This window comes from Odontesthes bonariensis, chromosome 6, assembly GCF_027942865.1.
Source record: "Odontesthes bonariensis isolate fOdoBon6 chromosome 6, fOdoBon6.hap1, whole genome shotgun sequence".
In the NCBI taxonomy this organism is placed as follows: domain Eukaryota; kingdom Metazoa; phylum Chordata; class Actinopteri; order Atheriniformes; family Atherinopsidae; genus Odontesthes; species Odontesthes bonariensis.
In genome coordinates this window covers 15,748,770-15,776,135 of record NC_134511.1, presented here as the reverse complement: position 1 = coordinate 15,776,135, position 27,366 = coordinate 15,748,770, and the positions used below count along the sequence as shown (strand labels likewise).

Sequence of the window (27,366 nt, the reverse complement as noted above, 5' to 3'; positions counted from 1 at the left end):
CGTTATAAATATCTTAATGTAATTTTTTGATCCAGTAATATGAATTTTTTTTCTCAGCTCATATTGTGCAATATGAATTTAGTTTTTTCTGGTCCCACATACACTTTTAGTTTTCTGAACTGCATATGAACGTGTTTAACTTAAAATGATTACCAAAAGATTCCATCTAAATCTTATTGCACCGCATGGCGTTTTTTCCTGATGCATTTTCATAGATAAACCTGCATCCTAAACTAAATGACCAAAATAAAACCCTTCTTAAGACTTTTGATAATAAAAATTGAAATAAAACAGATCGATTCTATTATATTCACCAAACACTGGCTGAAGTTTCCTCTGCCGCGGAACGTTTCTATTGAGTCGATGTTTCCGGAGTTTTAACGGACGGACGCTCGTATGTTTACACGTGAGGTTTGTGCAGGACTGCATGTTTTTAAAGGTGTTACAGTTTCCAATGTCGTTATTTGAGCCAATATAAAAAGGATTTTAGTGTATTATGATATCCGTGAATATGTTGTCGATTGTATAGATTTAATTTATATAAATGTTACACAGACAGCTCATCGTTGTTGAGCTGCTGTCAGCTTTATTTCGTGGTTTGTCTATGAATACAAATGATTTCTCTGGAGAAATTTTGTGACTATTTTGTTATTTGCTCAAACTCAGACCTCAGTTTAAAATGGGAAAACTAAGGAAGAGGCACAACTGGAAAGGAAGACAACAAAACGATCCTCAACAACCAGCAGATGGAGAGAAGACGCCAGTTGTGGTGGAACTGCAAGGTGGGAATTCATTGGATTAACTCATGAAGTCCCCCTGGTTTGCACTGTACTTGTTGGCTGACACGGAACAGTTCCTTCACATCTCTGTTTGTCCTCGTTGTCATCAGATGGGTCGAGACTGAAAGGTGTAGATGAGAGCAACGCTTTGGTCCTCCCGGCCAGCAAAGCCAAGAAGAAGAACTCCTCGCAGAAGCCTGTTTCCACCAAAAAGCCTCTGACAAAGAAGCAAAGGAAAGAGTTACAGAAGGTCCTGGAGCGCAAGGAGAAGAAAGCCCAGGTGAGACAGGTTGACACGGCGGATTCAGTCCAGCTTTAAAAAAAGATGCAAGGTAACAGACCTCTTGTCCAGGTCAGTGCTGTAAATGCTCTAATGTGAATCATCTTTGGGTTTTGAACCAAAATGCAATACTGAAGTCTCCGGAAGCTTTTGTAAGACAAGCTGTTTCTTTTTCATTTTCAAATATTTCTTATTCAGCTGATAAATAATGTAGATGTGGAATATAAATGTATTTTATGTCATTGGTGTCATTTTCATTCATGAGAAAGAGTTTTAGAATTAAATCTGTCTTTTTATAAATGAAGGATAAACCTGAATCCTTATTTAGGATCAGCTCCCTTTTGCCAGCTTTCCTTTAAATCCATCAATTATTGAAATGAAGCAATGAGTGAGGTACAAATCAGGAATTTTAAATGTGCCAAATGTCAGCTTTTATGGTCTGGTCAGTTTTGTTGTCTGTTTGTTTATCCGTCCACAAGACTGTTTGTGATATAAATGAAACGTTTTTCCAATTTTAGATTAGTTAAAGACTTAACTTTGGTTGATTTATTTTGTTTATTAAACACCAATAGAGGGGGTTTATATTTTGTAAATGTAATTCTTGATGTGTTCCATTTCAACCTTTTCGTGGTGTTTTCACAGACAGTTTCAACATCTGTAGAGAACCACGTAGACTTTTCTGATGATAGCGTATTCATACTTGCTCAGTCAAGTTTACCGAACATATACGCTGAATCATCTTGCCATCAAGACTTTGGCGAAGTGAATATGACAGATTAGATCACCTCCGGCTTACGCGTTGCCTTGTCTTCTGTCTAGAGAGCAGATATACTGACCAAACTGGCTGAGGTGCAGCTTCCAGAGTCTGAACTGAAGCTGCTGTACACAACGTCCAAACTGGGAACAGGAGACAAGCTTTACCAGAGTAAACAGTGAGTGCAAAACCCAAATATATCATGATGCTTTACCACCAAAAGGATTTTACGCTGCGACTAGAAACCTTTGGTGGAGCTAGTTGAGGAGACCAAAGTCTGAAATAAAGTGCAGAGAAACCATTTTGTTTTCTTGTTCAAAGATGGTATTTCTTGATTGTTCCGTCCATCTCAGTCGTCTCGCATTCAGCCTCTGCAGTAACTGGAAAATAAGATTGTTTACTTTGAATTTTTGGATGTTTTTTAACTGAAGAAGCTTTAGTAGATGGGTTGTTTTTGTTCCTAAGGTCATCAGATGAAGTGAACGATGGAGACTCGGGTCCAAAAATCAGCAGCGTCAGCGGTGCGAATAGGAAGAGAAAATGGAAAGAAGAAGAGGAGGAAGATGATGAAGAACAAAAAGCAGAAGAGAGTAGCGATCTGGACACATCGTCTGAGGAGGAGGAGGAGGATGACGTTAATAATACGGCAGAGATGAGGGAATCTAAGGAAACCATCCCTCCCTCTCAGGAGATGGAGACCAAACAGGAAGTGAAGCCGGAGCAGAAAGAGAAGAAGATCTCTGATGGGGAGAAAGTCCAGAACAAGGTGCCTTCGGAGCCGGCTATCTTCATTCCTGTTGACAGGTCTCCAGAAGTACAGGTGTGTGTTTGAGAATGTTAAAAACTGCACACTAAACATGTCAGATTTAGAAAGGTGTTTTTTTTTTTCATTTGGTTTAAGCACTTAATTTGTCGCTGTAGGAAGCTCGCCTGAAACTGCCAGTGCTGGCAGAGGAGCAGGTCATCATGGAAGCAGTGAGAGAAAACCCCTGCGTCGTCATCTGTGGAGAGACGGGGAGTGGAAAGACCACACAAGTCCCTCAGTTTCTGTATGAAGCCGGCTACGCCAGGTACTTCACTCACTTTATCGAGCCCTATTTACTTCATTTGCTGTACATTTATTCATAGAAAGGGCCCTCGTGAATACATACTCATATGTGATAACTTCGGTTATCGTTGTCTTGTTTGTCCTCCAGTGGGAGTGGAATTATTGCTATCACAGAGCCCAGGAGAGTGGCTGCTGTCAGCATGTCTCACAGAGTGGCCAAAGAGATGAACCTGCCCACACAGTAACAAACATTCACTCTCTATAGATACTCAAAATATTCCTCCATTTACTCATCTGAAATCCACACACTTGGAAGAGTTTGTGACTGGTAGATGTTTGCGTTTCTGTGCTCAGGGTGGTGTCGTACCAGATTCGATATGAAGGCAATGTGACGAGCGACACAAAGATCAAGTTCATGACAGACGGTGTCCTGCTGAAGGAGATTCAGAAGGTGGCGTCTTTTGATTGAATATAGCATCTAGCCACCCTGTTGGCCCCACAGAGCCTTTAGTCTTTGCATCCCAGTTTATATTTTTAAGTTGGTTTTTTTAATAGTTTTATGACAGAGTTTTCTTGTAAAGTCATGCATGGTATGGAGTGGTAGCAAATGAGTGACACAAGATTTCAGAGCTCGCTTTATTTCAACTTGATGTTTAACCATTTAGGAATCCTGCTACCTTATTGGTTATTCTATAGAGCATTTTCTTTATTAATTAATTAAAAGTTAGGTCTGCTATGTGACTTGATGAAGACAAACAACTTTGAACAGACAGCATTGGGTACCTTTGCTAGAACATGGCTCTATAAGGATTATATATAAATGAGCTATTGATTCTGGCAGATCTGCAGAATAAAACACTAAATAAAATGTCTAATTATATATCATAATACATAAAACCAGTAATCGTAATAAATGTGTTAATTTGTTTCCCCTCTTATGTAAAGCTTGTCGCCTTCAGCCTCGGACCTTATCGACCACATTCAGATTTGTGTCTCATCAGCTTTACTATAAAGCCTAAAAAGATGGACAGTTTGAATCACCGTCCCGTTACTGAACTCAAACAGTGTAGTTACAAATCATGCTGGAGTTAGTTTTTCATCAATGGACTTGTGATGAGTTACTTTCTCCAGAGTTTCACTCTCTCTGTCTTGCGTCTCAGGACTTTCTGCTGCAGAGGTACAGCGTGATAATCATAGATGAAGCTCATGAAAGGAGCGTCTACACAGATATCCTCATTGGATTGTTGTCCCGTATCGTCCCACTTCGAAACAAGGTAGGAGACACAACTGCCGTGCTTAATGCTTCTGATTTACAAGGTTTCAGCATATTTCTGTTTCATTCTCCTCGTTTCTGCAGAGAGGCATGCCCATGAAGCTGCTGATCATGTCCGCTACTCTGCGAGTAGAGGACTTCACAGACAACCAGAAGCTCTTTCGAACACCTCCGCCTGTCATCAGGGTGGATGCTCGTCAGTTCCCTGTCACTATCCACTTCAACAAACGCACCCCACTGGAGGATTACACCGGAGAGGTCTTTCAAAAGACCTGCAAAATCCACCGGATGCTGCCTCCAGGTACTTTCTGCATGAATACTTGCTCACTGCAAATCTAGACTTTTATGTCTGTCAAAAACTGTAATTAAAATGTTTTAAATGATTTGTTTGTAGAAATAGAAAAGTTTAAGTCAGCAGGACAAAATGCGGCAGTTGTTGTTGTTACAGTTTAAGCTTCATACAAACAGCACTTTTCCTTCTTTAGGTGGTATCCTTATGTTTCTGACTGGTCAAGCTGAGGTTCACGGTCTCTGTAGAAGACTCAGAAAAGCCTTCCCTTTCCGGAAGGGTAACGCAGCCACTGGTGCGTAATGAGACTCATCACACTCGGACATGTCATTTAACGGGTAGAATATTGTTTTTTTTCCCAGTATTTACTTGTTTTTGTGTACAGGTGAAGATGAGGAAGCAGACACTTCAGAAGCGATGAAGAGATTTAAAAAGGCCAAACAGAAGAAGACTGTTGTGAGTCTGCTTGCACCTAATAGTATTTTCCAACCCTTGTCTGACGTGCCCCCGCAGGCCTGTGTGATGCATCCAAAAAAACCCCATCATCAAATGTGCTCTGTGGAGCAACTTTCCAGCTAGATATGGTCTACTTTGAGCTTAACTTTTTAGATTAAATTGCAGTTTGTAGCTTTTAAGATTAGTCAAACACGCCTTTGGTTTACACCTATGTCACCCACACTTTTCCATTTGTTTTTTGAACTGTGATTCGCATCATGTCCTGAGTTAACAGATATTTCCTGTGCACGTATTAAAAGTGTTTGAACTGTTTTGACTCCAGTCTCTTCCCCGAATCGACTTGGATAACTACTCTGCCCTGCCGGTGGATGAGGGAGACGAGGACAGAGAGGCGGGAATCGGAGATGAGGAGGATGGAGGCTCGGACCTCGACCTTGGAGACGATCCCGCTGACGCAGGTGAGTTAATCGGAGGAAAGGGTTCTTTATGAAACTGGTGGATTTGCGATGAGTGTTTAAATTCTTACTTGTGTTTTGCGTCTGTAGAGGAGAAGGCTGACCCGTCCATCCCTCTCTATGTTCTCCCACTTTACTCTCTGTTGGCCCCTGAGCAGCAAGCTAAGGTAAGATCAACATCTTTTGACTGATTTTAAAATTGATTTTAAAAACTCGAGAAATTCCAGTTCACACATTTCCACATCCACTGCACTACAGTTTTATTTTAGAATAAACTCAGTATTTCTAATCAGTTGTAGGTTTAGAAATTGCTTTAGTTTTCAGAGTGTGTCCAGTAGTTGAGGAGTCATATCTCATGTTCAGTATATTGAGTTATGCTGTTTTATCTTGTATGTGTGTGTTTTACGTCTGCAGGTGTTCAGGCCTCCTCCACCCGGTACTCGTCTGTGTGTTGTTGCCACTAATGTGGCTGAGACATCTTTGACCATTCCTGGCATCAAATATGTGGTAGACTGCGGTCGAGTTAAGAAACGTTTCTATGACAGAGTGACGGGAGTGTCGTCCTTTAAAGTCACATGGACCTCGCAGGCCTCAGCCAATCAGAGAGCAGGTAGAGCGGGACGAACAGAGCCAGGACACTGCTACAGGTCAGAGTTATTAACACATGTATTAATTATACATTATACAGCAATTATTATTAATACATTTATTTAATCCTAATTTGTTTTATATTGAATGATTAGTATCCCTTCTGTTGTATTTGTTGTTGTAGTGTTTATGATTATTTTTATTATGCTTTTGCTTTTGTACAGCACTTTGGTCGACTGAGGTTGTTTTAAATGTGCTCTATAAATAAACTATAACTATGAAATGTAATAACACGGTTACTTTTGTTGATTTTTTTTTTTTTTTTTTTTTTTTTTTTTTTTTTTACTTGAGGGCGATTCTCTCACTGGTTTGTCTCCCTGTTTCTGTTGTATTTGTGCAGACTGTACTCCTCTGCTGTGTTTGGAGACTTCAGTCTGTTCTCTGAGGCAGAGATCACTCGCAGACCTGTTGAGGACCTGGTTTTACAGATGAAGGACCTCAACATAGAGAAGGTCAGCAAAAAGTCAGGTGTGAAAAGCTGCTGCGTAAGGAAAAAATAAATCATAAAAACAAACTTTGAATTTCCGCTTTTGCAGGTGATCAATTTTCCTTTTCCCACGTCTCCCTCCGCTGAGGCTCTCGTTGCAGCAGAGGAGTTGTTGATCTCATTGGGAGCTCTGGAGGAGCCGCCTCGCACTTCAAGGTAGCTTCTGCTGCTGTTTATCTGTTTTCATCAAGGTCTTAGATTTTCTTGGTTTATATAACTCTTTCTTTAAATGGTGCGTGTAGTGTTGATGGTAATTTGTGTCGACTTCCACGCTCACAGGGAGGTTTTGAAGTTACATCTTCTTCTTATTTGTCTTTTATGTCTTTAATGAACATTTGAAATTATAATGCAGATTAAGATGATTATTTCTTCAGTTTTATTTCCACAAAATACAACCTTTTCTTCTTTTCATTGATAAGGATAAAAGAGATGCAGCGAGCGAGGCTGAGCTGTCCCATCACTCCCTTGGGAAGAGCGATGGCTTCATTTCCTGTAGCCCCGCGGTATGCAAAAATGTTAGCACTTGGGAAGCAGCAAGACTGCTTGCCCTACGTCATTGCTGTGGTCGCGGCTATGACTGTCCGGGAGATTTTTGAGGACCTTGACAGGTGGGCATGTTTTCTCTCATCATTTCAGTTTGTGTTTAAATAGACAAAGTGACATACAGTGTGGCCAAAGTTTGTTCTGCAGGGGGGAAAAAATATAGTGATTTATGTTTCTGAAGAAGAATGTTTAAAAAAAAAAAACAAGAAACAAAACCTGGACCGCTCTTGCAACTCAGAGCATGTTATTGAGCCGTTTACTTGGCTGTTATCTTTATAGCTGTTGCACATTTTCATCTCTCCTCAGACCTGCATGTAGTGAAGATGAAAGCTCTAAGCTCACCCAGCGTCGGGCTCGGCTGACCCAAATGAGAAGGCTGTGGGCTGGGCAAGGAGCCTCACTCCAGCTGGGGGACCTCATGGTCATGCTGGGTAAGCTTACTGTATCAACAGGCTGGAGTAAAGTCTGTAAGGTTATATAACGGCCTTTTGAAACCTTAAAATGATCATTTAGTTGTTTTATTTTTTTAATTTGACGCGACATTCCAAAGTGAGATATAAACACAGAGATGTAACTGTTTCTTCAGCTTGTGCATATTATATATAGAGTCCTGTCACAGTTCCGTATACATGTGTCTGTAGGTGCTGTTGGTGCTTGTGAATTTGCTGGCTGCACTCCCAAGTTTTGTGAGGATAATGGGCTGAGATATAAAGCCATGGTGGAGATCAGGAGGCTCAGAGGTCAACTTACCAATGCAGGTACACACACACACACACACACACACACACACACACACACACACACACACAAGCATTCACAGATGAGCTCAGCACATGTCTGCTGCAGAAACAAAGCTGAATATTCGCCGTGTTCTTTGCAGTCAACGCAGTCTGTCCAGAGGTGAGAGTGTTTGTGGATCCAAAGATGACGCCACCAACAGAACACCAGGTGGTTTGTTTGCGACAGATTGTTCTGGCCGGACTCGGAGACCATCTTGCGAGGCGCGTCCAAATCGAAGATATGCTGGACCCAAAATGGAGGAACGGGTACAAGGTTAGTTGATCCAAAGGCTGCGTTCGTGGTTTAGGAGAACGTGCTTGTTGCTGCTCTCCTTAATCTTCTGGCTTTTTTCTGTCTTTATTCGCAGACTCCTCTTATAGATGACCCGGTGTTCATTCATCCAAATTCTGCGCTGTTTAAAACGCTGCCAGAGTTTATCATCTACCAGGAGATCATGGAGACCTCCAAGATGTACATGAGAGGTAAATGAATTGACTGAGGTGTGCCGGAGACGGTAAATGAAAACAGTACTTTTTATTGGGAAAATACCCACAAGTTTGTGGGAAGTTTTGTTAGAACTTCTATAATCAGAGGTTTATGTTGAAAATAAAATATGATCTTTGGCCTGTTTTTGAATAAGTTGCTGTGCTTATTTTTGAAAATTTGGCTGAATGGCTTGCTTTACATGAATCAAAGGATGTCTAGTTTGAAGTTGTCTTTGCTGGCTGAGAAATCTACGAGACTTTATATTTTTTTTCTCAGTTGTGCTCAAGTTCAGGAAAGTAGTTTGAGGTGTTACGAGGGCAGACTTGCAAACTGATGGTTTCACCTCTTGTTTCTTCCTGTCAGGTGTTTCAGCAGTAGAAGCAGAGTGGGTCCCAAAGCTTTTGCCCCAGTACTGCCACTTCGGCCCCCCCCAGGAGTCACCGTCGCCGTGGTTCTGTTCCTCCACTGGCACCATCAGATGTCACCGGCTGAGCACCTTCTGTAAGTACTCTACAGTGGAGCGCCGGAGCTGATGGGTGTCTCTGCCTGCATTTAAGTAATTGCTGTGTCTCTCCTTCAGTCCGTGTGGGTTGGCAGCTTCCTGCACTGGAGATGGAGTATCCTGAAGGTCTGGAGCGCTACAAGCTGTTTGCCAGATTTCTTCTTGAGGGACAGGTACTGCAAAAGCATTATAGCTGGTATTCTAAAATATTGGTTTCTGCCATAAATATTGAGCTTGTTCTCTGATTTTCCACTTGGGTTTGCAGTGGTTCATATTTATTCAGAGTTGACATATTTTTTTTATTAGAATTTTTTTAATTGAACCTTTAAAGTATTCACCATCTGTGACGAAAATGATATTCACTTACCAGCATTAATAAAAAAAGATTCCAACAACTAAAGGTACAATTACACAAAAGCTGCAGAAATGATGGCTGCACCTGACAAAAAATATGTTATTTGCTCTGTCCGGTTAACAGGTTTGTCCCAAACTAAAGAAATACAACAGCCATCTTCTCTCAAACGCCTCCATCATGCTGAAAACATGGGCAAAGTAAGTCGAGGCTCTCACACAGACTGTTCTGCTCTCTTCCCTTTATCGGTCTCCACCAAAGCGGTTTTAGCAAATTACAAGCAGCAGTGTAAACACATGAGCTCATTGCTCCTCTCATTTTCCTGCCTTTTAATGTTTTATTATTACCAGTCGGTGTTTACGACCATCGCCTCACAACAAGGGGGTTCCAGGTTCGATTCCCGGCTGTGCAGAGTTTGCATGTTCTCCCGTGTATGCGTGGGTTCTCTCTGGCTTCCTCCCACCGTCCGAAAACATGCATGTTAGGTTAATTGTTTGCTCTAAATAGTCCCTAGGAGTGAGTGTGAGCGTGCATGGTTGTTTGTCTCATTTGTCTCTGGGTGGTATATACCGCCCAATAGCAGCTGGGATAGGCTCCAACCTGCCCCCCACACCACACCACAACCCTGAGTTGGATTAGGCTGGTATAGAAAATAGATGGATGGATGAATGGATATGATGTGTAACTATGTTCAAAAATGTCGGTTGTTTTTGATATCACCAACCAGTGTTCCCAAATGTGTTGTGTGGAAAATGATGCTACAAAGAGCACTCACAAAGAATGACTGATGATATTAAAGGAAAAGTTTTTTGTTTTTTTTAACCTGGACCTTATTTCTTAAGCTTCCTATAAGCCCCCCGATAGCCCCGGATAACAACAACATGGCAGCTATGAGCTAACAGTGCAATAGTATGCGTTCAGTCATTCATTCGTCTTAAACTATTGGTGAAATAAAGACAGATAATGCCTTATTTAGAGGCTGTATTGTCAATGCCCTGTTCACTCCCGTTTTATGTATATACGCGGATCTCAAGTGATCTAAATACCGTCCAAAGGACGCCGACTTTCCCCAAACTGCTATCAGTGAGTCGATGAACGTCTTCCCCTGTAAGACATTGGTTTGTAGATGACAAACACTGTAATATGTGATGGTTAGTATGTGAGCGCCAGTCCCACAACAGCACCTTGTTCAAGTTGATTGGAAAAGTGTTTTTGACTAATTTTTCTCTTAATGTCGTGTCTTTGCTATTTAAGGCTGCAGCCCAGAACTGAGGCTTTACTAGGAGCGCTCGTGTCAAAGAGGATTGACCACAGAGAAGCACTCCTGTCTGTCTGGAAGACTGAAGATAAATGTGAGAAATGAATGTGGTTGGCTTGTTTCTTTTCTGGTTTGTTTAGACTTTATGTCATCTAATTGTTTTGCTTTTTGTCTCCCTTCTACAGTTTTGCTATCTGCATACTACCAGTGGTTACCTGAGGCCATGCACCAGGAAGTCGCCAAAATCTGGCCTCCCCTATAAAGACTAGCATTAGAAAAACAGAAATAACACAAAGAGACTTTGACCTACATCTCAGCAGAGCCTGCCTCACTGTAGAAAGGTCTTCTTCAGATTCTGCTGTTTTTTAAACACCACCACCACCACAACATGGATTTTCTTCAATTTTGTATTTTATTAATCGTATCTATGACTTGTAGCTATTTTCAGGCTGAAAATGTCAACTAGTGCTCTGTAATGAATTTTTATCTGTGCACTGCTGTCATTATTGTATCTCTGATTTGGTCTTCATAAGACTAATAAATAATGATGCTTTCACAAATTCATGCTTTCAGTCAACTGTGACTTACAGAAATGAAAAGGCAGCAAAATCGATTTTACACCTGAAGGTCACCAGTGTGCGCTCAGCAGAGTCAAGCCAGTCTTGAATAGTTATGAATTGTAATTTTCTTGAAAGTGGTGCTAAGCCAAAATCAGATGATTTCAGTGTTGACCAAGATGGGTGGCATGGACAATAAATTTCAAGATAAGATTGACTAATCTCAATTTCAACAACATATTCTAGCCATGTGAACACAAGCGTCATGGATTATCTGACAGAAAACTTGTTAAACTATAACCAATACATTGCCATGACAGAAAATACTTTTTAAATACTTTAAATACTATTACTATTACTTTAAATACTATTTATAGTTTTATAACTTTGACCTTGGAAATAAAATTCTGTGGTTTTACCTAGTTCATGCCAAATCTCTGTCTATAGCTGTTCCAAAAACAGTTGAAACACCTACTTAAAAATCCCTGAAATCATATGTTGAATGATTTGTGTTCTGCTATGCGATTTATGCATGTCACTAAAATTATATATCACTGCCTGCTGCAGCTATTTTCAACTTTATGGAGTATCTACCGCCGAGTTTTCCCCTGTATTTCCATGTGTGCTACAAGAAAAGTGGTTTATCATCCCTGTTTGTGGCAGCCGTTACGTGAAATAACGTATTAAAAGCGAATGGAATGACGTTGCTTTAAGGGGATTGGCTGGCGTCTGCGATGTCGTCATTTCCCTCTGACAGCTTATGAGCTTCCGGGAGAAGAAGGAAAACAGTGGCTGTTGACAGAACAAATATAAGAAAAACCGAAACAGGCATTTGAACTCCAGCCTTTTGACAAATAAAACCTAAACCATCAACATGGTAAGTAGCTTGCTGACCTTGGTCACTACTGACGTCAAGTTTTTATTTAGATAAATCGTAGTTGCGGCAGTTAAGCTAACGAGCGGCTAACAACAACACCACCGACAAGCACAAAGATGCTCTGTCATGATCAAATTAAAGTCCTACATGGATGCTACCAATCCACACAAAACTATCGAAATGCTTCTATGTGTGTTATTGAAAGACTGTGGCTTGTTCCACAGTTTTCCTTCCACGTATTTGATCACCCGATGGCCCGGGGCTTCCAGAACCGCTTCTCCACTCAGTACCGTTGCTATTCGGTGTCCATGCTGGCGGGACCCAATGACCGTTCCGATGTGGAGAAAGGAGGCAAAAGTGAGTCCTAAACAAAACCAACAAAAAGGGTTTTATGCAGTCAGGACAGTTCAAGGGATAAAAATGTCTCGGTTCTTCTTTCTTCTCTTCTGGCTCTTGTCCCTCATGAGCCTATAACACCAGATTTTAATGTAGTGTTTCCAAAATGGAGCAAAAATGGCCGTTTAATTGTAAAATCTACCCAAACACGATTCTCATTGAGGACATCTTTCAGAAAATAAAACAGGAATTTGTGTATGAACCTCCTAACTTTAGATTTTGAAATGTTGATCAGGACATCATGAGATATGTTGGGCTATGTGAAAATTTAAGAACATTTTCACAACTTTTTAAATTTAGAGACCAAACATAATCAATCTATGATTAGAAAATACTCTGTAGCTGACTTTTAGTGTACTCGTATTCAGTTGGGCGTGTTGCAAGACGCTTCGTATCTTCTCATCACTTTATCTCAAACAGATGCAATTAAACTTCTGCCCAATTTGTACATTTCTTTTTTCTTTTTAAAGATAGCCATTAAAGTTCAATTTTATATGGCACAATATATAAATTATGATATATAAAATCAAAGAATAAATTAAATCTTTTTCATATACTAATAGCTAGACATTTTAGATAATTCTCAATATCTTAGGCGATATTGGAGTCACACCATTCTCATGTTTATGACAACACAGCTTGTTTATGCCAGTAATAATAACTGATCTTTCCTTTCTTTTCAGTCATCATGCCGCCTTCAGCTCTCGACCAGCTCAGTAAGTGCAATTAAAATCGAGCTCTTCTTCATTGTAGCTACTCTCTTTAGACCTTCTGTGACTCTTGTTATTGTTTTCTTTCTTTTGTACAGGCCGGCTTAATATCACCTATCCAATGCTGTTCAAGCTGACCAACAAGAACTCAGACAGAATGACCCACTGTGGTGTTCTGGAGTTTGTGGCCGATGAGGGAATCTGTTACCTGCCACACTGGGTGAGAAACAATAACATATATATATTTTTAAATCATTGAAACAAAAATAAATTGTGGTCAAAAGAACAAAAGAGCTCATAGAAATTTTTTTCATGTGATCTCAGAGCAGAGATGATATCCGATTGCATGTCTTTTATCGTCTGAACTTTTCAGTCCTGATTGAACTATTTTAATGTCACCCTGTAAGAAACAGTTGTGGTAGAACTGATGTTTGGCTAATTTTGCTCGTTGCAGATGATGCAGAATCTCCTGCTGGAGGAAGGTGGTCTGGTCCAAGTGGAAAGTGTCAACCTCATGGTGGCCACTTACTCAAAGTTCCAGCCTCAGAGTCCAGACTTCTTGGACATAACAAACCCAAAGGCAGTGTAAGAACCTTCATGTGGGAAAATGTATTTCACCCTTCCTCAGGTTTTGCGTTTGGCTGAAGTGAAGCTGTTCATTTATTACAGACTGGAGAATGCACTGCGAAACTTTGCTTGCCTGACGACTGGTGATGTCATTGCTATCAACTACAATGAAAAGGTGAATTAATTGATTCAAAAAGTGTTTGTATTGTGCCGTTTTTACTGTGTCCCACTGGTCGTGAAACCTGTGTTTGCTTCAGATCTATGAGCTACGAGTAATGGAGACCAAACCAGATAAAGCAGTCTCCATCATCGAGTGCGATATGAACGTAAGGCCCTCATTATTAATTCAGCAAAAAGCAAACCGTTCTGTTGCCTTTGCTTATTCAGTTTTATGTCATGACTCTGTTGCTCAGGTTGATTTCGACGCTCCTTTGGGTTACAAAGAGCCTGAGCGACGACCTCAGCACCAGGAAGAACCAACAGTAAGGACCAAACCCTGAAAGTTGCTGCACAATTTGTCCTCTGAACAATGTGATAAAACATGTCTCTTGTTAGGAGGAAGAGGCAGACCCCAGTAGTTATGCTGAGATGGATATAGGATTTAGAGTAAGTATATGTTGCTGTAGTTTGCTTTCAAACACATAGTAACTATTTAGGATGATTGATTAGTGTGGTGATGGAGCTGCTGTGACTTCTGTGTTTCATATCTGAAGGCTTTCACTGGCTCTGGCAATCGCTTGGACGGAAAGACAAAAGGGATTGAGCCCAGTCCTGCTCCTCTCGCCCCAAGTGACATCAAAAGGTGATTTTACACACGAAGACATTAAAAATAAAAGCTTTTGTCACATAATAGCTCTACAGTTTTTTGTTTTTTTTTGATTTTCAGAGGAAGTTATGCTTTTAGTTGATTGGAGACTTTAGTGAGAGAGATGAGGAATAACATGAAACCAAGATTTAAACAAGCCATCATTGTCAGCATGGTCTTAACAGAATGAATTCAAACAGTCTGTTGCATTTTGCAGCGTTTGGAAACACCTCTTCAGTCTTTGTTTTACTACATGTCTCTGAACTTCGGACCATCTCATCTGTGCTTGGTATAATGTTTAATCTCTGTTCACAGAGGCATTCCCAACTACGAATTCAAAATTGGCAAGATCACCTTCATCAGAAACTCCAGACCTCAGCCCAGGAGATTTATAGATGACGTAAGTAATGTGAATAATTGAATCAGATGTTAATTCATTCTTCTTCCACGTGTTCTTAGTGCTTGAGCACATTTTGTTGCAGCTACTTTCCATAGCACTTTTTGGTTTCATTATTAAATCGCTTTCCCTTATAAAAGGCTAATGACACATTTTCCAGTTACAGTCAGAATCCTTTTATTTTTCTCAGGATGATATAAACCGATTCATCGCCTTTTCTGGAGAAGGACAGTCGCTACGTAAGAAGGGCAGAAAGCCTTGAAGAGTTACCGATGGAGAGTTTGGCTTGCTTGGCACCTTCAGCAGCAAAGTAAAAACTGACTGCAGAATCACTGGGGTTTTGCCTCTCTGTCCTTTCCAAACAGGAGCATTGCTGTTGAGGTTTGATTATAGACAGTGATATTTTGCTCAAAAGGAGCAAAATATCACTGTCGGTTGTAATTTGGTATTTGCAACTTCAGGGTGATGGATTTATTTTGAACTAGGCAGAATATAATGTGTATCACCAACACAAAGAATAACTTGAAATTTATTGTTGTCATGATACAAAATTGCAGTTACCTTTGAGCGTCCAATCTTTTCGGGAATTGTTATATTTTTTAAAATTCACCTTAAACATGCTACATCCAACATCCCATTGTTATGACAGGATGGGAGCAATAATACTTTTGTTTTAATTATAATTAAAAAAAATGTGGCTGGCTGTTTGTTTTCTCTGAGTTATGGTAATACATTTTTTTTCTTGGTTTATTTATAGACAAATAAAAAGATTGTGTTTTGAAATGACTTGGCGTTGATAACTATTTTTTTAATGCCATTCAACGTACAACTAAATGAGACTGGAGTAGTTAACCTGAATTAAACATATTTATCTCAAAATTAGTAGATGGTTAATGCAGGGGTTTTCATTTATGAGTGAAGTGGTTATAGTTTGGATAAAATTACAAATACTGCTTATAACTCCATTGGATAGAAAATATACAACAAATATGTAACCACCAAGAAGAAACTTCCATGTTTGACAAGTACTTGACTTGAATTCAAGTGTTTTTAAATAAATTGTTTCAAATAACTGTAGCGATCCACAGCCATGCACACGTGTATGCTTGTGACGTTTGTAGCCCCCTCGAAAGTGCTTTGGGGTATTTTTCAAAGTTAGCGTTGCTGAACTGTGGTGCTTTGTTTTGAAATTAAATTTAACCGGAAGTGCTGCCGCCGTTAATGCTATGGTAGCTAGCAATGGACCAGCCGAGGAAAGCAGCGTGGAAGGTAATTTACACAAAAATGCATTTCCAGTTTCTTTATGTCCACCACGGTGTCATTTGATTTAATTTGTTTTGTTCTTGACCATGCTGGCTAAAAATGAGGAAAGGTCAATCTTGGCGAAGTATTTAGCAAAGAAATTAGCTTTAGCTGCTAAAATAAAGTAGCCTTAGCTGCTATAGAGCAATGTCAAAGAGGAGCGGTGAGCTTTACGGTTTTATTTTTTCCTAATGATTTCCTTTAAATCTGGCTTTTTTTGTAAAATCTGTGAATGACCTATTAAGATTTGTAATTATTTTAACTGGACCAAGCACATATCGTGTTTTGAGCAGGAAGCTGTCCCTGTAAACAAAACTTTCAAGACCAACGCACTTTTAGAAGCTTTCATGTAAATCGAGGATTTAATTTAGTAATGTTCAAATATTTAAGGCAATATATTTATATGCATCTGTGGCGTCATTTACTAAGTTTTTAAGCTACGGATCAGTGACATCCAAAAGCTTTAAAACCTGACTACAGGTGAAAAGTTTGCACCTACAGGTGCAAAGTTTATTGCATTCTTTTGAACTTAACTCTGGCATGTTTGTTTCCAAATGGCTTTTCACATATGGTTTCAATGTTGACGTGACTGGAATTTAAGCCACAAAAGTTTGGTACTCTCCAGGCATATCCTAATGTGGTCTCGCATTATAGTCAACTTGAGGTCTATGGGATGTAACCACGGAGACAAATACACTGCAGTGATTTACTAGCAATTAAACACAAAGGCTTAAACTGTATGCGTTAGTCTGACTGATGACTTTTATCTTTATCCATTTAGCCACCAAGAGATTGTGAAGACTACTGGAGTGAGTTCAGACACTGCAAAACTCTCTTAAATTTTTTTCACCACTACTATGCCTATGGCACCACCCCATCCTGCCAACAATGGAAAGAGGACTACAGTTACTGCAGAGAGTGGGAGAAACACGGGGGCAAAGAGGCGAAGGTGCAGCTGCCGGAAATCACATTGTTTAAAACCCTCGACCCTGTGATGCTTATGACACTCTCCAGGCTGTCTGAATGTCGTAAAGAATGCATTTTGTGTTTGTGTTGCAGGAAGCACTGCAGAATAGTGAGAGGAACCGAGTGGCACAGCAAAGAAACTTCACCCCAGTGTGGGAACTGAGGCAGGAACCTCCAAGAGACTGGCACATGCCCTTAAACCAAGAAAACTCACAGGACTCTTGAATTTCTGAACGCTGCTCCTGCTTCATGAACTTTCACAGTATGCTGAGTTTCACTTAATGGACATCCATTAGAGCGTACTCAGCGCTGTGTGCAAATACCCAGTTTTGGCAGCATCTAGTGGACAGTGACGAGGATGACAGCGTTCGATCAACCTGAAAAACAACATGATCTCTGTATGAAAGGTACTGTTATTTGTAAAAGCTGAATGCTACAAAGCGTGAGGAAAGCAAAGCAGAGGCTGACCACACCAAGGCACCCATTGAAAATACATTCTATAATATCGGATTTGAGAATATATTACCCAAGCAGTGAGGAATCTGAAATGCGTTGTTTTCGTAGGGGTTAAATCTGAAGAGGCACTTAACATTTTGAATACTGCCATCGAGCAGGAGCATCGCCATGTTAAGAGTGCGAGCAAACTTGAAAAAATGTTGTTCTTGCATGCTGTAGTAAAACTTGTGATTATTTCTTATTGCTATGTTAAATATGCCAGAATTCAGCCTTATAATTTCAACATGTGGTGGAAGTGTGCCGTTATGGAATGAATTCTGAATAAAACTGAACACAGAATGTTAAATAATTCAGAACCAGTTGGATTATTAAAAAATGTACATATTTTATTTTTACTCCTATTTTTTAACAGGGGTGTGAAAGAGAAAGACAAGTTGATGCATAATTTCCACGAATATTGGAGCAAATGCTGATGTGACAGAGTCTCATAAAAATCATGACAATTCAGGGAAGCGTTCTGAATTACAGGCTGTAAAACGGTTTCTTGGCTAACAGATTTATGTCCAAACATGTACATTGAAAGAAGACACAGCGGCTGCACCCACAGGAGTTTCAGGTCCATCACTGTGTATACACTTTAGTAACGTTGTTATATTTCCCATCAGGACCGTCGTAATTTTGGATCGGCGGTGTGTAGGCAGGGCCTTCTTGAGTGAAGGGAAAGAGAAGCGGGTCTGGCTTCAGTGCTGCCTGGTACAACTCCTCAGACTCCAACTTCAGCTCCTCCAGTGCTTCCCTCTGTGCTTCCAAAGCAACTTCAATGGCCTCCACTTCCGCCAGGTGCTGCTTCTGCAAGATAGTGAAAAAAAAAAAAAAAGAAGAGCTCAAAAGGGGACATTTCAGATTAAAGCTTTGGTGATAAATTTGTCTAAGATAAACTGGAACCTGTTTGTATCGACTCCAATCCTTCAGCAACAGAGCCCGACCCTCACTTTCTTCAAATGACAGCCTTGGAGCGGAACGCTCCCTTTGTAAGAGAATAATGAACACAAATTTTAAAGTCAGAGAGGAAAGATCCAATCCAGAGTAAGTTGAATACAGACAAATTACACATAAAAGCATTTGATATATGTTGCAATCAGAAACCATGTAAAACAAACATTAGCAAGTGTTCTGATGCTGTTTGAATGTAAGTCGTGGTGAGGAACGACAGTGAAATGAGTTGTACCTCGTTTCGTCCAAGCATTTGGTCGGAGTGATGAAGTCCTCAATGGGGATAAGCTCAGGTGGAACCCTCTCCAGCTTCTTCAGCTTTTTCTTCAGCCGCTCCCGCAACATCTGCTCCCTCCTAGGGTCCACTTTCTTCTTCTTTTTCGGCTCGGCTCTTTTTCAACACAAACCACATCTCTATGAGACCATTTTTCAATCACGAGATGGATTTTGAAACATTAAGAAATAACACACACACTATCCATTTAGATACACCCACACAGTGTATTGTTTTTCAGTACAGCTTTAACATAAATTTAACTTTTACAAGTTTCACAATGTACATTTTTCTGGGACATTATCACTAAAATTAGTTCCATGATTATTATCGAGGTTTAAGTTAGATGTGGTGTCATACTGTAATAAACTGTATTGAGAAGTGTTCCTAACTTTTGTCCTTGAAAAATGAATCAAACTAAAAATCACCCAAAAATAAAACGCACAAAACAACACAAACCATGTCTTTATATGCTTTAACACTGAAGGGAAAACTAAGCACAGCAGGCTGGACTGGATCAGACTGATCAGATGATGATGATGATCACTAGATTGGCAGCTACACGAGTCATCTGTCTAAATTAACACCGTCATATAATGTGTACATATTCTCCCACGGATGGACCTGTATCAGCAGGCTTTTATCATCATACCTCAGAGGAGCTGATGTCTTTAGTGTCATCACTGAAGCGAACCAGGGACTCTGGACAGCATGCTGGTGTTCTCCCAAATGCAAGCTGCACACAAACACAGAGAAACCCAGTCATGAGAGCGGTATGAATCAGCTAGGGAACCGATTTATCAGCATTTCTCCTGTATAACCTTAACTGAGTTAGCTGTAGGTAGGAAGCAAAGGTCGCTCGTATCGTACCACACACACTTACCGTGACGCAGCCTGGCGGGATAAAACCCCGCAGAGACAGCGAGAAAATACCAAAGACATGTTTCCAACTCCCTGTTGTTTCACTTTAAACTCACACTCGGGGCCAGAATAACAGAAACGCTCACATGTCGCTTCACTTGTCTCCTTGCCTAATTGACAGAACAGGCAGGTCGCAGAAAGATGACGTTCAAAATATGCGCGCATGTCACTTTACGGCCCCGCATTTTCGTGTATTTTTGCAGCGCAAAATGAAAAAAAATCAAATAAATATAAGATATGTAATTAATATATTTATCTAAAATATAATAAAATATCAGTTCATAATATATTTACTATCTAACTAGCTGTGTTCATAAATTTAAGTGGGACATTGAAGTCGAATCTCATTGTGCGAATAAAAAGTGCATTATTTGGGGGAAAGGTCGCTGTGAGCTCATATTCACACTCACCCTGGACAGATTGAGAGTGCCACAGCAAGATATCGGTCTTAAAGTTTTATTCTGACTGGAAGATCGTTGAACCAACATCATGGCACTTCTCCGAGGTAAATAGGCATGTTTAAGTTCAGTATTAATGCGAACAGCAGACAGAGTCGTTGCATTATGGATGTGCTGCACTGAAATAGCTCATGTCAGATATGTACAAGTTGTGCTACAGTGCTTAACTATCAGTTATCTGAAATGAATGGTACTTTTGTCAAATTGAACCCATTTTTTATTTTATTAGATAACTGTAAATGTCATAAAGGACATTTGAAACCCTTTGCTGGACATAACGTCACTGAATGTAGGCGAAAGGTGACAGGATGGTGTCAAGATAATTAACAGCTCTTTCGTGATTCTTTTTTTGTGGGAAAATTTGCAAAACATCATTTCATATAATTGCTTTCTTTTAGATAATCATAGTTAACATGTTACTGAGAAATTTAACCATAGTCATCATCATAATACTTTGTGTAATTACTGTTGTGCAAGTTCACACTTGGCAAGTGGCACTTAACAACACCTGGTTCAAAGTTCAGGTCATGCAGATTCAAATTGAACTAGTTAATGTTCATAGAAATTCCAAACTAAGTTCACATTCATTTCTCTCTTGGCTCAGTGATTAGAGTGGGTCGTCCAATAACTTGTTCCAATAGATTGGCGGTTCGATTCCCACTCTCGTCACTCAAAAAGATTGGTGAAACTGACAGCTGGAGTGATGTAAGTCGTCCTCTTTGTCACGGCCGAGGTGCCCTTGAGCAAGGCACCGTACCCCAATGCTCCCCGGGCACTGTGAATGGCTGCCCACCGCTCCAGTGTATGGCATCTGTCTCTATAATTGTGTGACCCTGTGCATTTGCATGTGTGTGTCAACAGGTGCCAACCTGGATGGGTTAAAAGCAGAGGACAAATTTCATGTGTATAGCAATAAATCTGATCTAAATCTTATAAGTACTTCTCTGAGCTAGCTTACTTATATGGCACATAGTATTATGGAGGTCTATGAAATACTAGAACATGGGCCCCGGGGCCATCTGTGCATTTGCATGTATTTATCGATTTTGGTTCTAACCATCCAAGATAGTCGAAATCAAAACTGTGAATTTAAAAAAAAAAAAAAATCAAATCAAAAGACACTTTTAGTGGCTAGCCTACTTGAGGAGATTATTTTGTGCTCCGATTGAAGTAAATTGGCCAGCAGAGGCCCAGTCACAAACGAAATGAACAACACACTAACAGAAGGCAACTTCAGCAGCGAGTGAGAAAATTTCAAATTTAAAAACATTTAGTGACAACCGCAATGCTGTACACCTTAAAGAAATGATGAAAACAGACCAGCATCTATTTAACAAAATCTGATGTGAGTGCACAGCAGCAGATAAACTGATACTCAGTGTCAGTGCAGAGCACAGATGAGGACAGAGTCTGCAGACGCGCAGCTGCCTGAGCCAAGGCCAAAACAACAGTTCAACTTACTACTTCACAATCGTCCTCTGAAACGCCTTTTTTTTTTAAAGTACATTGTTTGTCAGTGTTTTTGCGTAGTTTTACACGTGTCTGTAACTAAACATGTCTGTATTTGTCCTACTGCAATAGCATTAGTTGTAGAAATCATTGCAAGTGGCTTCCACTTGAGCATGCACCTGCAAGGTTTGTGCAGGCACAACTCAGCATGATAAGTTCACAGTCCACAAGAATGTTGTTGAAGAGCTGTGGTGTTCATCACTTTAAAAACGGCCTTGTTCATTTCAAAATTCACAGAAAATATGAACACAACTCACGAACATGCTCAATTGAATGCATTCATGCACACCACTGGGTAGAATCTTGTATTTGTATAAAAAAAAACAAAAAAATGTGTCTAAATTTTATTGCTGCTTTTTTTTTTTTTTTAACTATAGGCCACATAGAGCGGCACTTAATCTCATTGTTCATCTGTATGTCATAACCTGTGTATTGTCATAGCAAATAAATGAGAAACTTAAAGTACAAGCAAAAAAATAAAATGAAAAGTTTTTTAATTGCTTAATGAATTTGCTAAAATAAAAATTCAGTTATTTACAGTTTCATTTTCCCTCCATGTGTTTTTATTTTTCACTTTTCTTTTCTTATGTCGCTGTAGCTTTTAGCTGACTTTGTTGTTCAGGGCATTTTCTCATCGAAAAGTAGAGCATATTACACAACACTTGATACACTCCACCAGATCCAAAATGTCCATACCAAAATGAGCACCCAGTGCAGGTCAGGACATCATGTACTTCCAGATACCATACCTACTCACTCTGTACCACTGGCGTGTTGTTCTTATAAAGAAACGTCACATCTGGTTGAAATAAAATTAACTGACCTGATGTGAAAAAAACCCAACATTTTTTCATGTATTTTAGGTTTTTGCACTTTTTTCCCCTTCCTCCGTTGCTGCTGGGATCTGACGTTGGCTTAGAGGAGGAAGATGTTGACACAATGGTGCTTCTTTTTCTTCCATAGGTGTGTTTATTGTAGCTGCCAAGCGCACTCCATTCGGTACCTACGGTGGCGTGCTGAAGGATCACAGTGCGACAGACTTGGCTGAGCATGCAGCCAAAGCTGCCCTCGCTGCAGGGGGCGTGGCTCCAGAGCTTGTAAACAGCGTCATCATGGGAAATGTCATGCAGGTACTCCGGTAGACTTTGATCACAACAAATATTTGCTAGAACTATTTGTGTTTGTTTGCTAAACTTTAACTTTTCTTACTTCATAATCTATTTTAGAGCTCAGCTGATGCTCCATACATTGCTCGTCATGTCGGTCTGAGGTGTGGTGTTCCCATCCCAGTGCCTGCTCTCACTGTGAACAGACTGTGCGGGTCTGGTTTCCAGTCCATCATCAATGGTGCTCATGTAAGCAATCCATCAAGACCAAAAAACACCCTTAATGGGAAACAAATGTGGAGGAAGGTGTATTATTGAATGTTTAGATGCACTCCTACTATTTAATGGAGTTCAGTATAACTGTTCTGCTATGAAGTCTACTTTTATATTGCCTGCATCATTATGATACCGCCCTATAGGCTGGTGTGTCGTACAATTATACTGCATTAATCAACCTCATTATGATTTATTTGAGTCCTAACTTTGTGATTGATTATATGTGGTTCTAATAATCTGACATACAACATATAATGTCACCAAAGTTGTGCAGTTTAAAGAGGATGAATGTAAAATGAATGTAAAAATTCAACATGTTCCATATATTTAGCCCAATACATCTTATTCTTTTGCTTGTTGCTCCAAAACAAAAGCCTGTGCTTTACTTGTGTGTTTGCAGGAGATTTGCCTCAAGGAGTCAGAGGTGGTCCTGTGTGGAGGCTCAGAGAGTATGAGCCAGGCTCCGTACGCTGTTCGAAACATCCGCTTTGGTACAAAGTTTGGATTCGATCTCAAGGTTTGTTTTTGCTTGATTTTTTTCTATGACTGTGAGGCAAGTTCACCACTGCCAGGCTTTCCTTGTGTTAGCCAGCCTTTAAAAACCTAAACCTGCTGTCAGATAAAAGGGAAATGCGACGGTTAATTATGATCTTTCTTTGTTTTGTGAAGCTTTCCTCTTGAGGGTCTGTGTGCGCTCACATGAAATGGGTGTTCTGTGTATCATTTAATGCTTCGTCAGCACAAAATATGACAATCACCTGACCCCTCATTCATAAAAAGAGCAGGTTGTTTGAATGGATAACAGTGAAAAATAATATAAGAATTGTTAAAGAAAAAAATTATTAGTTGCGCAAATTGGTAGGTTAACACATGCGTGTCGCTTTATATCATGATAGCCGCACATAAAAATCGTAACTTTTAATGTGATAAGTGCGTTTGGCTCTGACAATGTACCTTAATAACATCAATGACCAAAGTGAAATTTTATCGACTAATATGTCTTAGTGTGTGTTGGATCCGATGTCAGCAGTAAGCTGTAAAACTGCTTGTTGGCAAATTGTAACAAGATATAAAAACATATATAACCCATTCTGATTCAACAACGGAATACATGGTTACCATGGTAACACAGACCATAACCTACACGCTATTTTAGTGTAAATGCAGTGTCTCTGCTGGCTTAACAGGTTTACATTTGAGCTGTTCCTTCTGCTGTAGAAGCTAAATCGCAAGTCAACACAGAGTTCAGGTCAAAAGGGTTTAGGACTAATATCCACATGTTATAGAATGCATATTAAAAAGTTGTCTCTGGATAAACATTGAATTGTGGTTAAATTTGCCAATTAAAATGCCAGCCAGTTAAGCTATTACAATCCGGCGTTTGTTAAACCTCAGTTACGAGTTTTAAATTTTGTTGCAGTGTTAGACATCAGGTTTCAACATCCTGCCCGACAACATTTAAATGAATCTGCTGTCTGGGAGAAAAATCAATGAAAGGCTTTTGCTTTTTGTCCAGATGATTTTATCCAAAACTTAAACTGCTCTTGAGCAGGTTTTGAGTTCAGACTAAGTTGCCATGGTAATCTTCCCAACATGACTCGTTAAGCAGCTAATCTCTCTTCATAGTGCACCCCTCTAATCTCTGAGCATTTGTGCACATATAAACATGAATTAACAGAAAGATGAGTGTGTTATTGTTCTGTAAATGTTTACACAAAAATTAAACCTGTCCTCACCTGCCTGACAGCTTGAGGACACTTTGTGGGCGGGTCTGACTGACCTGCACATTAAGATCCCGATGGGCATCACAGCAGAAAACCTGGCAGAAAAATACCAGATCACACGAGAGGCCTGCGACAACTTTGCATACCAGACTCAACAAAGGTGGAAGGCAGGTGAGCAGGCGGTAGTTTCTGATGCATTTTTTAACATATTGTAGCATCAGTTCTCTAAGATAATGATTTTCTGCAACGCAGAAGTTGTTTAATAGTCAGACTGTAACTTTTCTCCTTACAGCTCATGAGGGTGGTCGCTACACCGCTGAAATTGCTCCCATTGATGTGAAAGCAAGGAAAGGCAAGGTGTCCATGGCTCAGGATGAACACCCTCGGCCTCAGACCACATTAGAACAAATGGCCAAACTGGCTCCTGTGTTCAAGAAGGGAGGGACCGTCACAGCAGCTAACGCTTCGGTGAGTTTATGTGCTCCCTCTTCTCATGGATACAACTTCATTTGAATTCATCTGTGTTAAATCCTGGAACAATAAGAGAAATTCTCAATCTTCACCTTAAATTGTTCAGCTTTGGTACCCTGAAAGTTGCCCTTGTAGTTGTTTTTTAGCTTTATTTTATTCCAAGGAAAAGTATTACATTGTAGTTTTCTATCTCTAGATAAAGTCACATATGTAAGAAGAACCGGAGGAAAAGGCTAATTCTGTTTTTGATGACAGATCCAGTGGTGGTGTATTAAGCTCCCCTAAGGCTACTAAAAGAAGACATGACACTGGGTTTTGTTCTCTTGAAAGAATGATTACTTTTAGCTGTTTTTGGGTTTTTTTCAAAGTATTTGTTTGGGCTTTTTATGCCTTTAATGTTAGGACAGTTTGAGAGAGACAGGAAGCAGGGTGCAGAGAGAGGGGAAAGACACGCAGCACAGGGCCGTTCGGTGCGGGAGTCGAACCGGGGCCAGCTGCAGCGAGGACTGTAGCCTCTGTACATGGGGCGGCTGCTTAACCCACTACGCCACCGACCGGCCCTACTTTTAGCTGTTGAACCAGTTACAATTTGTTGGAAGGGACAGTAAAATCTAGGTAGATGTGAATATCATGCAGCAATTTTACTTGTACCAGGAGGAGAAGTCTGCAATTCCTAAATCTGAGTCTCCTTTTGATCTGCAGGGTGTCTCTGATGGCGCTGCTGCCGTGGTGATCGCAAGTGAGGATGCGCTGAAAGAACACAAGCTCACTCCGCTGGCCAGAATTGTGGCCTATCATGTGTCAGGCTGTGACCCGAGCATTATGGGAATTGGTGAGTGACACCTCTGTTACAGAGATGTAATTTGACACCATTTGAATTAAACAGAATTAATGATTTAATAAACCTGAACGTTGTTTCCCTTGATAAGAAACTCTGGTTTCCTTTGATGGTCTTAGGTCCGGTCCCTGCGATTACAGAAGCTCTTAAAAAAGCGGGTCTGTCCCTCAATGACATGGATCTCGTGGAGGTGCGTAACCAGTGGAGGGGGGAAAGAAATACAACAAACAAATGACTGAATTTCTAGGCCTGGTTTTAAAATATTACTTTATTAAAGGTTTGGATGAGCTGTCAACAAAATGTACTTAAAATAAATGTCGGTGTTGTTTTGCACAGGTGAATGAGGCTTTTGCTCCTCAGTACCTCGCCGTTGCCAAGGCTCTTGGACTGGACCCAGAGAAAAGCAATGTCAACGGGGGAGCCATCGCCATCGGACATCCTCTCGGTGCCTCTGGAACACGCATCACTGGTCACCTGGTGCATGAGCTCAGGTAGGGCAGTTGTTAGCTGTTATTCTGTAGGCACAATGAGTTATATCACGGGGAGATGTCTGCTTTGACTAACAAAGTTTGTTTCTGACAGGCGACGAGGAGGGAAGTACGCCGTTGGGTCTGCCTGTATCGGTGGAGGTCAGGGCATCGCCATCATCCTCGAGAACTGCTGATGGACAAAGCTGCCAGTTGCAGAAAGATATCTGTAGACGAATCTCCTGCACACATCGTCCACTCACATGAAATGAAATACAGTAGATCTCTCTGAGGATACATTTTTTTCACACCAAATAATGTTCTAATGTGGCACAGCTGCTCAAGTTTCTTCCTAGCAAAAGAGACCGAAGTGATCTCTGTTTTTTCTGCTGACTCTGTACTTACTTTCTGTCAGTTGATTTATACGATACCTCAGAAGATTAATAAAAAACTAACTCCGACCTGCGCCTTTGTGCTCGTAGCACACCCCTGAAGAAGACTGTTATGTATGTGCCTAAAAGGCAGCGCGAGGTCTCTGGCAATGCTAACATATGTAGCACGTTTTTAAAATGATCTGTTTTGCCTTATGATGCTCTTGATTACTCCATTTTTGGGTTTATTGTTGCCAGAACCTGCAGCGCCTGCAACAGCTGTACTTTTCTACTTCTGTGTCAAAGCATCCCGAATCAAATGTTCAAATAAAGAAAAAAAAATTGAATTCTGTGTTTTTCCATGATCAACCCGATTCTGTCATATCTTTTTTTTTAAAAAAAGATTGTTAGTAAGCTTGCAACTGTAGTTCATTTCTGTAACCTCTGATTAGATTCAGATTTCTTTATTGTCAAAAATAAATACTACGAAATCCAAGGCACGGGGTAAAACGGTGCTCAGTTAAAGAGCAAAAAA

At 40.3% G+C, this 27,366-nt stretch overlaps 5 protein-coding genes across 7 annotated transcripts; 4 read left to right on the top strand and 1 right to left on the bottom strand.

Annotated features, from left to right (window-relative positions):
* Positions 1 to 11: 11 nt before the first annotated feature.
* Positions 12 to 10,918, top strand: dhx37 (DEAH (Asp-Glu-Ala-His) box polypeptide 37). Of its 3 annotated transcripts, none has more exons than XM_075467587.1 (27): positions 12 to 411; positions 667 to 782; positions 890 to 1,059; positions 1,879 to 1,991; positions 2,279 to 2,633; positions 2,735 to 2,883; positions 3,010 to 3,102; positions 3,216 to 3,312; positions 4,022 to 4,135; positions 4,219 to 4,435; positions 4,620 to 4,718; positions 4,809 to 4,879; positions 5,202 to 5,337; positions 5,425 to 5,501; positions 5,749 to 5,981; positions 6,323 to 6,434; positions 6,519 to 6,625; positions 6,889 to 7,077; positions 7,319 to 7,443; positions 7,654 to 7,770; positions 7,893 to 8,065; positions 8,160 to 8,274; positions 8,642 to 8,779; positions 8,859 to 8,953; positions 9,259 to 9,332; positions 10,387 to 10,484; positions 10,576 to 10,918. In XM_075467587.1, exons 2-27 carry the CDS (start codon positions 680 to 682, stop codon positions 10,650 to 10,652), a joined length of 3,447 nt encoding a protein of 1,148 aa, XP_075323702.1. In that variant the 5' UTR covers positions 12 to 411; positions 667 to 679; the 3' UTR covers positions 10,653 to 10,918. The 3 variants fall into 3 exon arrangements, with proteins under 3 accessions (XP_075323702.1, XP_075323701.1, XP_075323703.1); XM_075467586.1 differs by having other exon boundaries at positions 12 to 439; XM_075467588.1 differs by lacking the exon at positions 12 to 411 and having other exon boundaries at positions 474 to 782.
* A 780-nt stretch (positions 10,919 to 11,698) lies between these two features.
* Positions 11,699 to 15,485, top strand: ufd1l (ubiquitin recognition factor in ER associated degradation 1). The gene is made up of 12 exons (XM_075467593.1): positions 11,699 to 11,824; positions 12,049 to 12,181; positions 12,904 to 12,936; positions 13,029 to 13,150; positions 13,385 to 13,515; positions 13,600 to 13,672; positions 13,755 to 13,823; positions 13,911 to 13,979; positions 14,053 to 14,103; positions 14,211 to 14,299; positions 14,618 to 14,702; positions 14,890 to 15,485. The coding sequence occupies exons 1-12, from the start codon at positions 11,822 to 11,824 to the stop codon at positions 14,959 to 14,961; spliced, it is 930 nt and encodes a 309-aa protein (XP_075323708.1). The 5' UTR covers positions 11,699 to 11,821; the 3' UTR covers positions 14,962 to 15,485.
* A 291-nt stretch (positions 15,486 to 15,776) lies between these two features.
* c6h22orf39 (chromosome 6 C22orf39 homolog) lies at positions 15,777 to 17,772 on the top strand. Its single transcript, XM_075467597.1, has 3 exons — positions 15,777 to 15,968; positions 16,783 to 16,950; positions 17,061 to 17,772. Exons 1-3 carry the CDS (start codon positions 15,939 to 15,941, stop codon positions 17,190 to 17,192), a joined length of 330 nt encoding a protein of 109 aa, XP_075323712.1. The 5' UTR covers positions 15,777 to 15,938; the 3' UTR covers positions 17,193 to 17,772.
* Positions 17,773 to 17,788: 16 nt separating this feature from the next.
* mrpl40 (mitochondrial ribosomal protein L40) lies at positions 17,789 to 19,760 on the bottom strand. Its single transcript, XM_075467596.1, has 5 exons — positions 19,574 to 19,760; positions 19,343 to 19,426; positions 18,652 to 18,807; positions 18,369 to 18,450; positions 17,789 to 18,272 (listed from the first exon to the last, which is right to left on the bottom strand). The coding sequence occupies exons 1-5, from the start codon at positions 19,630 to 19,632 to the stop codon at positions 18,045 to 18,047; spliced, it is 609 nt and encodes a 202-aa protein (XP_075323711.1). The 5' UTR covers positions 19,633 to 19,760; the 3' UTR covers positions 17,789 to 18,044.
* Positions 19,761 to 19,991: 231 nt separating this feature from the next.
* acaa2 (acetyl-CoA acyltransferase 2) lies at positions 19,992 to 27,178 on the top strand. Its single transcript, XM_075467589.1, has 10 exons — positions 19,992 to 20,116; positions 22,542 to 22,708; positions 22,805 to 22,933; positions 23,361 to 23,477; positions 24,708 to 24,855; positions 24,977 to 25,152; positions 25,858 to 25,987; positions 26,113 to 26,183; positions 26,330 to 26,484; positions 26,576 to 27,178. The coding sequence occupies exons 1-10, from the start codon at positions 20,101 to 20,103 to the stop codon at positions 26,655 to 26,657; spliced, it is 1,191 nt and encodes a 396-aa protein (XP_075323704.1). The 5' UTR covers positions 19,992 to 20,100; the 3' UTR covers positions 26,658 to 27,178.
* The last annotated feature ends 188 nt before the right edge of the window (positions 27,179 to 27,366 follow it).